The sequence below is a fragment of the Mauremys reevesii genome, linkage group 1 (assembly GCF_016161935.1).
Source record: "Mauremys reevesii isolate NIE-2019 linkage group 1, ASM1616193v1, whole genome shotgun sequence".
NCBI classification, from domain to species: Eukaryota; Metazoa; Chordata; order Testudines; family Geoemydidae; genus Mauremys; species Mauremys reevesii.
In genome coordinates, this window is record NC_052623.1 from 60863091 (window position 1) to 60877818 (window position 14728).

General features: G+C 42.4%; 2 protein-coding genes across 2 annotated transcripts in view; one reads left to right on the forward strand and one right to left on the reverse strand.

The window, feature by feature from the left end:
- FAM124A (family with sequence similarity 124 member A) overlaps positions 1 to 12762 on the reverse strand; it is a 141408-nt gene extending 128646 nt beyond the window's left edge. The window contains exons 1-2 of the mRNA XM_039492936.1: positions 12150 to 12762; positions 8139 to 8270 (exon numbers count right to left, since the gene is read on the reverse strand). The gene's annotated coding sequence lies outside the window, so the exon portion shown is untranslated. The remainder of the gene's footprint in view (positions 1 to 8138; positions 8271 to 12149) is intronic.
- Positions 4604 to 10804, forward strand: C1H13orf42 (chromosome 1 C13orf42 homolog). Its single transcript, XM_039492974.1, has 3 exons — positions 4604 to 5026; positions 9464 to 9611; positions 10566 to 10804. Exons 1-3 carry the CDS (start codon positions 4604 to 4606, stop codon positions 10802 to 10804), a joined length of 810 nt encoding a protein of 269 aa, XP_039348908.1.
- Positions 12763 to 14728: the final 1966 nt, after the last annotated feature.

Consider the following 14728-nt stretch of genomic DNA (forward strand, 5'->3'; position numbering starts at 1 on the left):
CCGCATCAAAATCCTCCTTTGCTGGCGTCTCTTAGCCCAGTTCTGCATATACTCCAGGATAATGTGCGAGGTGTTTACAAAATGCTCACAACAGCAGTGGTGACAGTGAGCTGAGCAGGCTCCATGCTTGCCATGGTATGGCATCTGCACGGGTAACCCAGGAAAAAAGGCACAAAACGATTGTCTGCTGTTGCTTTCACGGAGGGAGGGGTGACTGACGACATGTACCCAAAACTACCTGCAACAATGTTTTTGCTTCATCAGGCACTGGAAGCTTAACTCAGAATTCCAATGGGCGTCGGAGACTGTGGGAACTGTGGGATAGCTACCCACAGTGCACCGCTCCATAAGTCGATGCTAGCCATGGTAGTGAGGACGCACTCCGCCGACTTAATGCGCTTAGTGTGGACATACGCAATCGACTGTATAAAATCGATTTCTAAAAATTGACTTCTATAAAATCAACCTAATTTCGTAGTGTAGACATACCCTCAGTCATCTAAAACAACACCGGGTTAAATGACCTTGCTGTCTATGCACACAATTCATGAGTTGGGAGACATGTTTAAATCCTGAGAAATTGTTATTTTCACCTCCATTTTTGTTTGTTGGTAACATGTAATAAGCTGTGCTATTCTCAACTGCATTGGAATGTCTCATGTAACTGTGTTGGGGGAGAAAAAGATTGGTTATTATCACGTGTCTATAATTTGGGTAGTCTGCGTTAATTAGCATCAGAGCTGTAGTTCAACCCAAGAGTGATTAGATGCTCCTTTGTATCAGCCATTTGGCTGCAATATAAATATCAGTTGGCATTGGGATTGATCATGCCCTGTCAAAGTTTGACTCCTCCTACATTATTAGATATAGCTAATAAGGAATTGTTGGTTCATCTGATATGTTCTAACCATCCCAATAATTAGACTGATTTGATATTAACCCACTTTGTCTTCATTTAAGTCTTTGATTTTATGGTTTTTGTTTAGTTATAAATTATATACAATTGGAAGCCCAAGTAGATTGATATTTCTTAACCAGACATCAGGCTCTACAACTGCAAGAACCCTGAGGCAGATAACAGAGATAACTTTAAAAGCCACCTCTTCATGGTCCATAGAATCTGCCTCCTTTAGTCCTCCCAACAAACCAGAAACAGTGAAGAAAATCATACAGCAAAAAAGCATTTTAAAAATAAAATGCCTTGATTCAGCCAAGTCAAAGTCAAACGGCCAAACGAACAAACATGAAAGGAGAGCTGCATTGTCAAAGCTAGTAATCCTAGATGCCATTAAATATTTAGAATGATCTATTTCTCTCTAGCTCCTGCTTGGAAGTTTAATAGCTTCCTGCAAACTTGGCACTCTGAATTAATGGGCTAAATATCCCAAACAAGTTTGAAGCAAAGAAACAATTCTGGAATAAGAGGTTGGGTCTTTAATTATCAACAGGATTAGCTATGGCAGTTATATTCAGTTCTTATCAGCAAGGCTGGGGAAGAGGAGCATGCTCTCTGAGTGCAATTGCCATTACCTTGCTCCTGGGAGCAGTCCTATTTACTTCAAACGGGACGGCTTCCATACAGAAGGGGAATATAAATTGGCTTTGAATAAATAGAGGCCTACATAGAAAACCACCTGCAACTGTGAATGCCTGATTCCAAGCCCTTGTGGTGGGAGATGGGGGCTCAGGACTCTGCCCTCAGTGCTTAATTTGTGCTGGGGCTTGTCAGAGCTAAGTCCCAGCACCTCTGGCCTTACTGGGTCAGTTATGAAAGTAAAAAAATTGCTGGAGCCCCGGCACCTAATTGCTTGAGCTGTGGTACCTCTTTCATTACAAACTAAGCACTGCCTGCCCTCATCACCACTAAACACACAAGATCTATTCATCGCCTTTAAAGAGAGCCAAAGTCTTGTCTTTTAATCTTAGAAACATAAGGGTTATTTCAGATACAGATGTGACTCTAGAGAAAACAAATAAATATTCATGTTTCCTACATAGCATACTACAGTATTGAGTCATACATGACTTTTATTAGTCCCTGCTTGTTAAAATTCACTCTTGAAGCAATAGGAACCTGGTTTCTGGGGGCACAAAATGAACCTGCCCCAGTATTTTTTTAAATGTGGGGGAGACAGACAATTTTGGGGTCAGCAAAGCACTAAAGAAGGTGATTAAAATTAAGTATATGCTTAAGACCCAGTGCAGGGACTGAAGTCAATAGGACTTAAGCAAATGCTTAAAGTACTTTACTGAAAAATAGTTTTCCTTGTGCTTAAAGTTAAGCAGATGCTTAAGTGCTTTGCTAATCAGGGTATATAACATCTAATGTACTCTTATCATTAAATGCAGTCCTGGTCTTTGTTTAAAGTTTGATTTACCTTGCACTGGAACTATTAGTAAATCCAAATGAGATCAATCTGCTATAGAAAGGCAGTGCTTGATCCCAGAGCTCATCTCTAGGGAACTCCCATTGCCATCAGCAAATCACTGGACTCCACACTCCAGTCCTTCCTGGAGCTCCCATAGATGTTCAAGTCACTGAAGTCAATGGAAGTCCCATGGGCAAGATGGCTACAGGAGCAGACCAAGAGTGCAAACACAGGTGCTCATTAGATTCACTGCAACTAAAACCTGAAGATACAGCAAATCAAATCCACTTTAAAGGCATATTCTGGACTGATCTCACTTCTTTCAGTTTGGGACAACAACTGCACTTTGCAACACTAGTGAGACAGATACAAAGCTCCAGACTAAGGATTCCTTGCAGCCTTATACTTTGTAAAAGAAAATATGTACCAGAAAAGAGACCCCCACAATGTTTTTTATTATACTACTTTTATGGGCCAGAAGTCCTGGAGGCACTGGGACAGATTCTCACATAGGTGACAATCTCTTTGCACAGCTCTGGGGCTCAAAGGGGCCATAAAGTTGGTTTTACCAACTATCTGGACAGGGGAACACATGCAGAGCACCTCTGGAAGTATTAGGTAATATAAACTTATCTCTATGCTCCAGCTCTCGCCAGCCACTAGATCATAGTCTGCTGGGTGCAGTTTAGAGCAATCCCAAGGCTACTCTTGCTTCTAACGGGAGCCAAACCAGCCCCAGAATTAGGGAGCTACAAAAGTGGCATAAAGCTATCTTGAGTCTGCGTTACATCCTATGCCAAACACAGCTCAGCCCTGTCCAGAAGTCAGGGCCTATGTGTAAATATTCTCCAAAATTATGGTATGAAATCATCGCCCAGTGAATCTGAGCTTATGGAGGAATGCATGAAATTAAACACATACATTTATATTATCATCCAATATCGCCATAGCCAATTGCACAACTGTTACGGTGCCTAAATCCTTATGCAAAACTTCCAGTGAGTCCAATGGGAGTTTTGCCTGAGTGGAAACTGTAAGATCATACCCATGATTTCTGAAAATAAAATAGCTTTCTCAAACACGCAAGTCCTGAGCAGAATGAGTTACAAACTCAATTGTGAAAATATAAGCCCTGAACATTCCTGCAGACTTTAGATAAAAGCTAGATCATTCTGACAATGAAAATTGGCTGCTGTCCAATTATTTCTCTTAAAGCACATTTACAATGTAGACACTATGCAAATCATAGAATAGTATTAATATGCTAATAATATTTACAGTATTTTTCAGGCTAAATCCTGCAGCCATAAACACAGTATTCAAATGTTTTCAAATTGTTTTTTTCTTGAACAAACATTCAAAACCCACAGATGTAATGGTTTCTCTGTGCACTAAAATCTCTTGCTATTATTTCGAGATAAAGGAGTATTTTAGAACAGTTTTATTTTACAGCATTTCTCACACGGTGAAGCTTTTGAATGGGGTGTAATGGATCTGGGTACCTGAGTCCACTTTATTTGTAACAATGATGTGCTATCAAATAGCTGTAACCATTCCCCTGTTGCCATAGCACAGAACACAACATCCCTTCTCATAGCAGCTGAACTCCTGCCTGGAGGTGCAATGATCTAGACAATACAGGTGCTCCCTCCCTGATCAGTCAGTCCCTCTTGGTCTAAGCTTATCTGAATGGTTTCTTCACAAAACACCCATTAATGGTCTGCTAAGCCATGTCTCATTATTTCTTAACCAAGAGGATTTTTTTTGGACCTTAGAAGTAGTTCAGTACCATGGTCAGCACAAAGACATCTCAAATCTATGCAACTATCAGGTGAAGTAGACAGCTAACGGATCAAGGATGTGACACTGATGGAAACGAAAGAAAGAAACAATGGAGAAGAAAATGTCTTGTCTGACACTGATGATTTGTATGGGGAGACTCTAGAGGAAAGATCAGAGGAAGGCATTTGACCTACTGTACTACGCTTTACTCAGAGAGAAAAGCAAAGCTGTTTAAGTGATGCAGATGTAACCGAAAACATTTTGCTGTGATCTTTAACAAAAAATTATATTGCAAGCAGCTGAAGCATCAATAAACTTTTAGGCTGGTTCCAGTGAGCATCTGGCAAATCTGCCTGTCAGCTAACAAGAGACTTGGGTACTGACTAGCTAATTTTGCCTTAAAATCAAGAGGCTGAAGGAGACAAGGTACAGGGTGAAGAAAGTGGCACATTATGTTCAGAAAGATCCATTCAATCTTTCACCCCAACTCCCATAGGAGGAGCATGGCTGATGATATCCCTTCCTATGATGGCACAGGCTCTGCTGTAAGGCTGATCCGCAGCACCTCTATGTACACTCTTGGAGGTGAGCAGCAGAGACTCAGTGAATCCTTGAAAAAATGCAAAAGTACCACCAGTATAGAATCATGTGCATACTTCCAGCGGAAAGAGGAAGACAGGGCCTGGATGTACTCCAAGACTCAACATTGCTTGCAGTACTTACAGGATCTATTAGCTTTGAGAAAAAAATACCTTGACAGCATCAATGACTTAAAATCCGTGAACACGACATCAGAAATTTCTCCGGTGTCAACAAAATCCTCCAAAATGGGGAAAAAGCCACTACCCCCACTTCCTACCAGGCACTCCTCTAAGGTAAGGGCTATTGTATCTAAGCACAAGAAAATATTCTTGCCATGTGGTTACCTACCATTTGCCTTAACTGCGTAACATGTAGTTGCATAACCTCTGTTGGTTTTTTGTGTCAATGGTCTTTATTCAAGATCATGTCCTCTTGTAAATCCGCTCTTATTGTGCCACCATTTGAAATAGAGAATAATTTAATGTGTACAAGCAGTCATACAATAGTGAATAAAGATTAGGTAGTACCTGCTGAATTAAATTTGATTTTCTGTGCATCCTGGATGCAAACATAAGAATTAAGGTTGAACAGGTATCAACCATAATTTGATGATTATGCGGGATCCTTTAGGATCTAGATTTGACCTGATAACAGAACATTCTGTAAAGGAGCAGCTGACTGCTGCTGCTTCTAGGATCCTGGTGGCTTATCAGATCAATTAGATGGGGTTTTTCTTAGTCTGAAGTTATCATCTGTGTTATTATTAAGTGCCACCAATTATAGCCCTCCACAAAGAGCAAGGAAGAAAGGGGGGATCTGGTTATATTTCATCACTTTTAGAGGTAGGGTTGGACAACAGCCTTTTTTGGAGGACAGCTGGGATGCTTTAATAGATTAAAATGGTGACAGATGCAATTTCGTTTCTTCCCAACTTGGCCACAGACCTTCTGTGTGATCTTAGGCAAGTGACTTCATTGTGCCTCCATTCTCCATGTGTAAAAAGGGGATATTAATACTTCCCTTCTGCACAGGAGTGTTGTGAGAACAATAAACCATAAATACTTAGAAGGCACTCAGACAGTACAGTGATAGGGGCATGGAAGTACCTCAATAGGTAGAGAATCCCGGAACGGGGGGAAATGAGAATACATAGGACCTGTAAATACACTTTTGGAGTGATGTGGAGTATGCGTGAGTCAAGATTTATCTGAATGTTTTGGGGGAAATGTACATGAGAGCGAGAAAGAGGTGGGTGTATGAAGTCTGGAAAATGCATCCATAAAAAGATAATTGTGTTCGAGGCTATCACGTCAGATGGCACCTCATGGTTCTCCACCTTGGTTGTTTATAGCTGTTACTGATTGGAGAGCTCAGTAACCCACTGAGATAAGTAGGAGGCTTTCTATTGGCTTTGCACTTTGAAATTATTTACACAGAGTACATTTTTATATCGAAAAACCATGATTTTCACTGAGCAGCCAGGTACAATGTCATCAGCAGCACTAGTTTTTTTGTCACTACGAGTTCCACTGCCAGCCCTGGGGACATGGCAAATATTAGTTCTCAATGCTCCATTCACTAGAAAGCTGCTGCTAACTAATACACTGGCAGCTGCTTTAGAAACAGAAAACAAAATTTCCCACTTCACTGTCATTACGCTCAGAACTTTGAAGCAGCACCTTTCATACAGGCTATCTCCAACCACTTTATAGAGTAAAGAATCATACAGTTGCAAAATCAAATGCAGCCTTTCATTTTAGTTGCAGTTTTGTATCTCACGTATCTGAACTGTTTCGTTTGCATCTGCTCAGAAATTAGGCTGATTCAGCCCGGCTTGATTCAGCTAAGATATCAAGCTTCCAGCAGTGGAAAGGCTGCTTGCCGGAGTATTGTGCTCATGCAAAGTGGCCACAATCCCTCCTTTGACAGCAGAGCCACAGCTGGCCTGTGCAGGGCCCACAGTGGGTGCTAGCGGGGTAGATGGTGTGGGGAGGGGACATAGGGCTGACTCATTGCATCCCCTGAGACTCTCTATCAGGAGGGCATTGACCACACTTTGAAGTCAACCTCCCATGGCAGACGCCCTGAAGGAGAACACTGGTGCAAACGCTGCCTATCCTCCCACAAGGACAAATTCACCTTTGGATATCGTAGCTTCTGCTAGTGCATGGGGGTACAAATTGTGCCAGTGGGGGCTGAATGAAGCCCAAACATTTCTGGCACCAGAGACCATATTTTCTAATGCTCTATGGGCCTGATCCAATGCCCACTCAGATCAATGGCATTTTCACATGACTTCAGTGGGCTTTGGATCAGGGCCTACATCTGTATCATATTCGGTACACTGATGCTCAGTAAATAACGGAGGGGAAGAAGAATTAAGATCATAGAATCATAGAATCTCAGGGTTGGAAGGGACCTCAGGAGGTCATCTAGTCCAACCCCCTGCTCAAAGCAGGACCAAACCAAACTAAATGATCCCAGCCAGGGCTTTGTCAAGCCTGACCTTAGAAACCTCTAAAGAAGGAGATTCCACCACCTCCCTAAAATGTAAGATGTATTGGCAAGGGGAGACAGAGGCATTTGTAAAAAGATGAAGAATCAAGGAGAGGAAAAGATCCAAAATGGGACACAATGAGAGCTAGGAAGAGTGTAGCCTAGGAATTTATGACACACCCTGCCTAAAATTAGTTGGGGTTGGTTCCCTTTTGGATCATGGCAGATTGACAGTCACTGGGGTCACTAACTCCATTGCCATCAGTGGTGGAATTCTGGATCTACTCTTGTGTAACTGAGAACAGAATTTGGCTGAGTCAACACAGTGGAAAGAAAACAGTGGTAAAGGATGCAAAACACTGGCTACAGTAGATACTGTGGAACAGACCTTACAGACAGTGGGTCTACATAGATTCCTTACATTTCCTGAGTGGTGTTATAGTGCTATGTACAATTGAAAATTCCTCTTTAAAAAAAAGGAACTCTGGCTTAACAAACAAATAGAGCGCTCATTTGCCAAGGTCTGGAGTATTACGTCATCTGATTATAGCTGACTAGCTCTTATGTGTGTCCAGACTTGATTCCTGCTGGAGTGTTAACTCTACCAGCCTCCTGCTCATACATGGATAATGTATGACATCAGCAGGATACGCTGTACAGTGAGTAATTCTCACCAACTCAAGAGGGTCACTCACTGCACCGTAACACTGGCTTTGAAGAAAGGGGTTCTGAAGGACTCAAGAAGTAATCCAGAATACCATGGGTTAATTGGCTGCTTTCTAAATGGTACTTTTTAAACACAGGGATGTATTGTTTTGTATGGCACTATCTGCTTGCATTAACATTACCTTCAGTGAAAATTCATTTCTCTTTCTCTATGTGATGAAGAATTAGTAGAAATGCACTCACCAAACACTGCGGAGGTTTGGATCTGGATCCGAATGTCTGTCTCTATAACAGGCTGAACCAAAGCCTGGGTACTGAATGGTATCTGACCTTTGGGTCTGGATTCAGGCTCAAAGTTTGACCCTTGGGTTCGTCCTGAGGGAAAAATAATTTGTGTCTCAGATGATATTGACAAGAAGTTTTATTTAAACTGTGTTTTAACCACTAAGGGCCAGATGTAATAGCAGTCACTACAGTCAGTAAGTGTGAAGTGGCTGCTTCCTCTTAGCACTCCTATCCATGCAAATCACCCCAAAGGGGTTCGGGAGCAAAGAAGCTACGTCAAGCTTTATTCATCCCCTCACCAGCCCATAGAGCAGAGAGCTGCTCCTTCAAAGATATCGGGGAGAGTCAGGGAGGTAGTGTGGTAGGGACACACTGCTCTCAATAGCACAGTCTGGCCTTAAACTGAGTGAGAACATAGGCAGTTCTTACTTGGGCAGAACTCCCTGGAGAGTCAAGGGGAGTTTTGCCTATACAGACACAGTAGTTCATAGAAACTCCAAAAAGTGTTACCACATTGTCATAACTGTTTCAGTTTTTACACAGAGAGCTGTTTATTGAAGAGAGTTTTTATTTTTAAACCCTACTGGTTTTCCTTTGGGGTTATCACCACACTATGAAATTGCCCCCTTTTTAGTGGCACAGAAGCCTCCTTCCTCCATAAATAGACTTTATGCACAAAAACCTCAGTTCCCACATAATGGACAGATTTTCAGAAAAGCTCAGCATGTTGAGTGCCGAGCAGTGTTTGAAACTCTACCCCTGCGGGTCAGGACAGGACAGTAGATGTTGGCTGACAAGCATTTTTGAAAATCTGTCCCAAGCTGTTGGGCCGGAGGGCGGGTGATGAGCATTTGAAAATCTGGCCCATTATTTCCAAGAGGTTCAACCTGTTTGGGAGGCAAAGTCTCCTAATGGGTAGTGCCCAGGCCTGGCATTCAGGAGATATGGGTTTTATTGCCGGCTCTACCACCGGCCTGCTGGGTCTTGGGCAAGTCACTTTCCTTCTCTGAGACTCAGTTCCCCATCAGTAAGTTGGGGATAATGATACTGACTTCCTGTCTAAGCACTCTGAGATCTACTGATGAAAAGAGCAATATAAGTGCTAGGTATTATTTTTGGACCATTTTCTTAGCTTGATATGAACTATGAGATGGGCCCAAATAAAATTATCAAATTTTGGGCTGTTTAGATCCAGATGCAACTCCACTTTGTACAGTTCTTTTATTAAAAAGTAGTTCTATATTATTCTCAATGTACTTATTTCTTACATATCTGTTCAACAGATATCAATGGAGAAAAGAGTCCCACAGTCCAATTCAGATGTAAGAGAGGCAATAGCTTTCTTGGACTCGGTGATTGCAGATCTGGATGCAGAGAGATGGCAGAAAGTTCCTGTGACAGATCTCCCAAACACGGATGTTGACTTTGATGGTGAAGTCTATACAGAGCATCTAAAATACAATTACTAAGGGAAGAGAGGTGGAGGCATAAAGGGAGGATGACATTTTTATGATCCACATGTTTTCCAATTTCTACAACGGGTAGTCTTGTTTATAGAGCTGTTAAAAATATCTGCAGAATAGTCCTTATATAATTTTCCTATTATATCTCTCTATCGATGACTGAAAGATAGCTTTCTATATAGATTGATCTCTTTCCTCATTCAGAAAAGGTTGGCTGATTTTAGTCAACTTTACAAATCAAAAACTCACCTACAGGCACCACTGTGCAAATAATGGATTTTTTTTTTGCATCACTGACAATTCAATCAATAAAATTGTTTCAGGTTGATCCAAAAATGATTTTTTTTTTAAAAAAATCTGATTAATTGAAAAGTCAGAAAACAAGTAGTTTTTGGTTGAATGAAACATCTTGTTTGCTCTGACAAGAAATGCTTTGTTTAGATTTCAAGCTTCTCCCTCCCGCCTCCCCAGTTTTTTTAAATAAAGCTAAAGGCAATTTTGAAACCAAAATTCATTTGGAATCAAGCTAAATGTTTTGTTTTGAAGAGGTTGAAGTGAAACATTGACTTTTGGGGAAATTTGAGAGGTTCGACCCTCCTCCCCCACTACAACCATTTGCTGAAATTGACACACATTCACAAAATGTTTCAGTCAACCCAAATCTGCATTTTTCACTCAGAAAAGTTTTGGTTGAAAGATCCTGCCAGCTCTACCTATAAGCTATAGATAAAGTACAGAAAATTGTATTCAGAAATTGAAATTCAGAGATTCCTGAAGTAGAAACCATTATGGAACCTTCACTGTGTTACTCGGCATCACTTCTAGAAAGGACCTAATTAACATCTTCCTTTGTCAATTACTAGCTGACTAGCAACATTAATTGGGAAGCTGTTATTAACTAGAACTATCTTCTCTCTTTCAGTTGCTACCAGCACTCGTGAGCACAGTTTACATTCAAACTGGATTCTCCGTGCCCCTCAGAGGCACTCCCAAGATGCCTTGCAAATAGCAGAGGCAGCAAGCCAGTCTAAAAGAAACAGCCAGAGAAGAACAACTGGCTCCAGAAAGAGATTGGAAAGATATCCGATTTATTTACCCAAAGCTGTGGAAGGGGCATTCAGCACTTTAAAATTTAAACCAAAATCATGTAAGAAGGACTAGCCCCAGCTGGAAGACAGCTATATGGAAAGATAGAATGTGTAGCATTTACTTCTCTTGATAAGCTCTGGCCCGCCCAACACTGCAGCAGGTACATAACGGTGCATGTTCACTGAAGGTTCTTTATGCTGTTTGTATTGTGAGCCATGGCTATTCCAGGTTTGCAGTGACACTGGAACGCAGCTCACTGAGTTCACGGTGACTAACACTGCTTTATCATTGGGTGGGGAGGAAGCTCCAACTTGGCAAGTGTTTTCCAGTGTTGTTATTGGAAGCATTGATTCCAGCATTGCCTGGTACAGTAATTTCTCTCCTGGCTCTAGTGCTACAAAGCAGTTCTATTCATCTTTGGTGAATTTTTGCACCAGGAGTTCCAATTTCAGGGCAGCAAAATGGACTTTCCTCATCTTTGCATCAGAGAATTTAGTGCGTGCCATCATCAGTCCCATGACCTGAGAGCATGCAGTGGCACCAATGAGAGGATGTGGAGAAGGCAGCCTTGAAAGGGCCTTAGAAAGAACAGCAATAAGAGCATCAGCATGAGCAGGTTGTGTTGTGAGACAATTCTTCCACTGTGTGCTAGGAAAGTCAAGCAGATCCTGTACTCTGCTTTCTTATGGAAACTGTTTTGTTGTGGGAGACAGCATCAAGGGTTCCTTGCAGGTGGAGATTTGTGCAATTAATTCTTTTCATAGGTTACAAGAAAAATAAAAATAAAAATTCCTCAACCATTTATTTGAATAGCCAGATGCTGATCAAACCTTACCTAGGTGATGGGAATTTAAAACATTTACACTCACTCCTATAGGTGTGTAATATCTTTGAACAGCAGCATTTGTGAACAAACAGGACATGGACTACTTTCTAATCCAGGGGGGAAATTATGAACATAAATCCTAGCATATCAGCACTAGGTTACACCCATTACCTGGACATCTGTGTTCATTGAGACCTCCAGTGAACACTGAAAAAAAATGCTACAGAGGTGCTCCTAAGAAGGTACTTTTTCCTTAGCCATGCTACATAAACCATTTGGAATTTGTGATATACAGTATGCCTATTTCTCTAACAAATAGCAAAGTAAAACCTCAGGGGCTACACTGAAGCATTCCCACCATGTTGCACTGGCTGTTTGGACGAGGCACTGCCATTATGAGTCCCTAGTTTTTGTCTGAACCTCATCCAGGTTAAAGTTGACTTTCTTCAGACACTGAAAGAAAAGCAAGTTAGAGTGAGTCTGTTTAGCTCCAATGTCTTTTCTTTCTATTGGCCTCCAGTCAGTACTGATCCTTGCTTATTGGGCATGAAATATACCATTTTAACTGTGTCTACAATGGGATGCACTCACCTCTCATGAGCACCCGTTTGTCAGGTGCATGTGCCTGCACACACTCTCTCTCTCTCTGTAGTGGGTCTTTGCTGACTCATCCCTCCAGCCAAGTCACACACACACACAATCTGTCTGTGAGCAAAAGCACAGCAAATCCTTTCTGGGGTACAAGTCCAACAGGGGCCTCTCTCAGTGCCCTCGGTAACATCTCTCTCAAGTTGTCCCTGCTCTGGTGTAGAGAGGTGCCCCAGGGCTCCTTCCGTGGAGGCAATGTCTTTGCCCTCTCAGGTCCTTTCTGGCCACAGCTCTCCAGCTGGGCTGTTGCAGTTCAGTTGCCCTTCTGGGGTGTATCAAGGTCCAGGCCAGTTTCCCAGTGGTGGAGGGTGGTCCCAGCGCGGGGACCCTATGGATAGCAGCTGTGCTATGTCCCTTTATCTAAGCCACACTGCTGCTCTAATTCCCTGGGCCACTTCCCCATGGCTCCAGTACATTCTTCACCCTTACCTCAGGGCCTTGTCCTGGTGGAATCCCAGCAGCCAGCCCAGAGCTCCTTCACGTTCCCCCCACCTTCTGCCAGCATTACTCTGTCCAAGGGCTTGTAGCTCCCTCAGCCAGCCAGGCACACCAGCCACATTCCTCCAGCTCTAACAAGGAACTAAACTTACTCTAGCCCTGCAGCTCTTCTTATACTAGCCTGCTGGTTCCTGATTGGCTGCTTCTGACACAGCCGCTCTAGGCAGCTTGAAGGATCTCTCTACTGCCCTTTTCTGGGGTAGGGTGAGGCAGGGCCTAAGGCATCCAGCAGGGGGCCTCCAGACCTAGTCCACCCCATCACAGTGTCCCTTGTGAATTGGGAAGGTACTTTGCACAACTTCCTGCCATTTCTGTGTTCAGCATTTTTTGCTATACAAGGGACTTGGGTAAAGATCCAGAGGCAGGGACTGCTGATTTAGTCATAAGCATCATGCACGCTGTACTGTAACATTTACTAGACAGCAAGCATTGTAGATCTGCATTTCTATTGCTTCTTGACAGACTTACTTGACCAGAATTCCTGCCATTGGCTAAACATACTGCAGAACTTATTGAGTTAGGATGCTATTCTTCACCTGATAGGAGAGTGCCAAGGAATCAGCTATTCGCTGCTGATACCTGCTGATTGAATAACATCCTTTGTTTTTCTTTCTAATGATATTCATGAACTGGGCTTGCTTCTGTTACACTTCAATTCTACATGTTCTTCCTCCACATTCAGTTTAGCCTGTAGTCCTGCCCAATCCAGCAACATAAATTCTGCCAACATCATCCAGAAAGCCTGATGCCATGTTGAAGCAATACACTGGGGTATAAATGTTGCTTTCCTCATTACTCTCATTAAAAACTGAGCCCAAGCATTCATTTAGGTGTTGGGTCATGCCTAGATGATCTTTGATCTCCACCCCATCCTCAGTGTTTAGTGGTCCCACTTCTTATTTCCTTAGCATGAGCTTCGTCATGCACACAACATACATGCAAGAAACCTCGATGCCAACTCTGCCCACATATCTACACCAGCAACACCATCACAGGACCTAACCAGATCAGCCCCAATGTAATATATGCCATCATATGCCAGCAATGCGGATAAATGGACACAAATCAGACATTAGGAATGGCAATATACAAAAACCTGTAGGAGAACACTTCAACCTCAGCAGATGTTAAGGTGGCCATCTTACAACAAAAAAACTTTAGGACCAGACTTCAAAGAGAAACTGCTGAGCTCCAATTCATCTGCAAATTTAACACCATCATCTTAGGACTAAACAAAGACTGTGAATGGCTTGCCAATTACAGAACCAGTTTCTCCTCCCTTGGCTTTCACACCTCAACTGCTGGAACAGGGCCCCATCCTCCCTGATTGATCTAACCTCATTATCTCTAGCTTGCTTCTTGCTTGCTTATATATACACACCTGTCCCTGGAAATTTCCACTGCTTAGCTCATGCTGCAAAACTTCTGTTAGTCTATAAGGTGCCACAGGATTCTTTGCTGCTACAACATACAGCATTAGGGTTTGATCTTGCACCCATTGACTTCAATAGGTATATTAGTAGTGACTTTAGTAGGTGCAAGATCAGATTTTTAATGCCTATTGCTAATATCATGGAAGAATTGTGCACATGTAAAAGAGCTCCTTCATACTACTGCTGAGAGCCAGAGCCCCGGAAGAGTTTACTGGTGCGCTTAGGGTGATCAGACAGCAAATGTGAAAAATCGGGATGGGGTGGGGGGTAATAAGAGCCTATATAAGAAAAAGACCCCAAAATTGGGACTGTCCCTATACAATCGGGACATCTGGTCACCTTAGGTATGCTCCTTCAATCAAACCAGTGAGATCTGATAGCGAGGTACATAAACTAGGAGCATGATTGATCATATCTGCACTATATGAGTATTCACACAACACTGATCTCCCAAAGCCCTGTCCCAGCATGCATTAGGCTCAGTAAAACCTGGGACAGATTCTCAGGAGATAGTTTCTTCTTTTGTTGTTTCAAAGTCCCAATATCCCCGAGGGCACTCCAAGTGACTAGCACTCGTGACACTATTGGGCC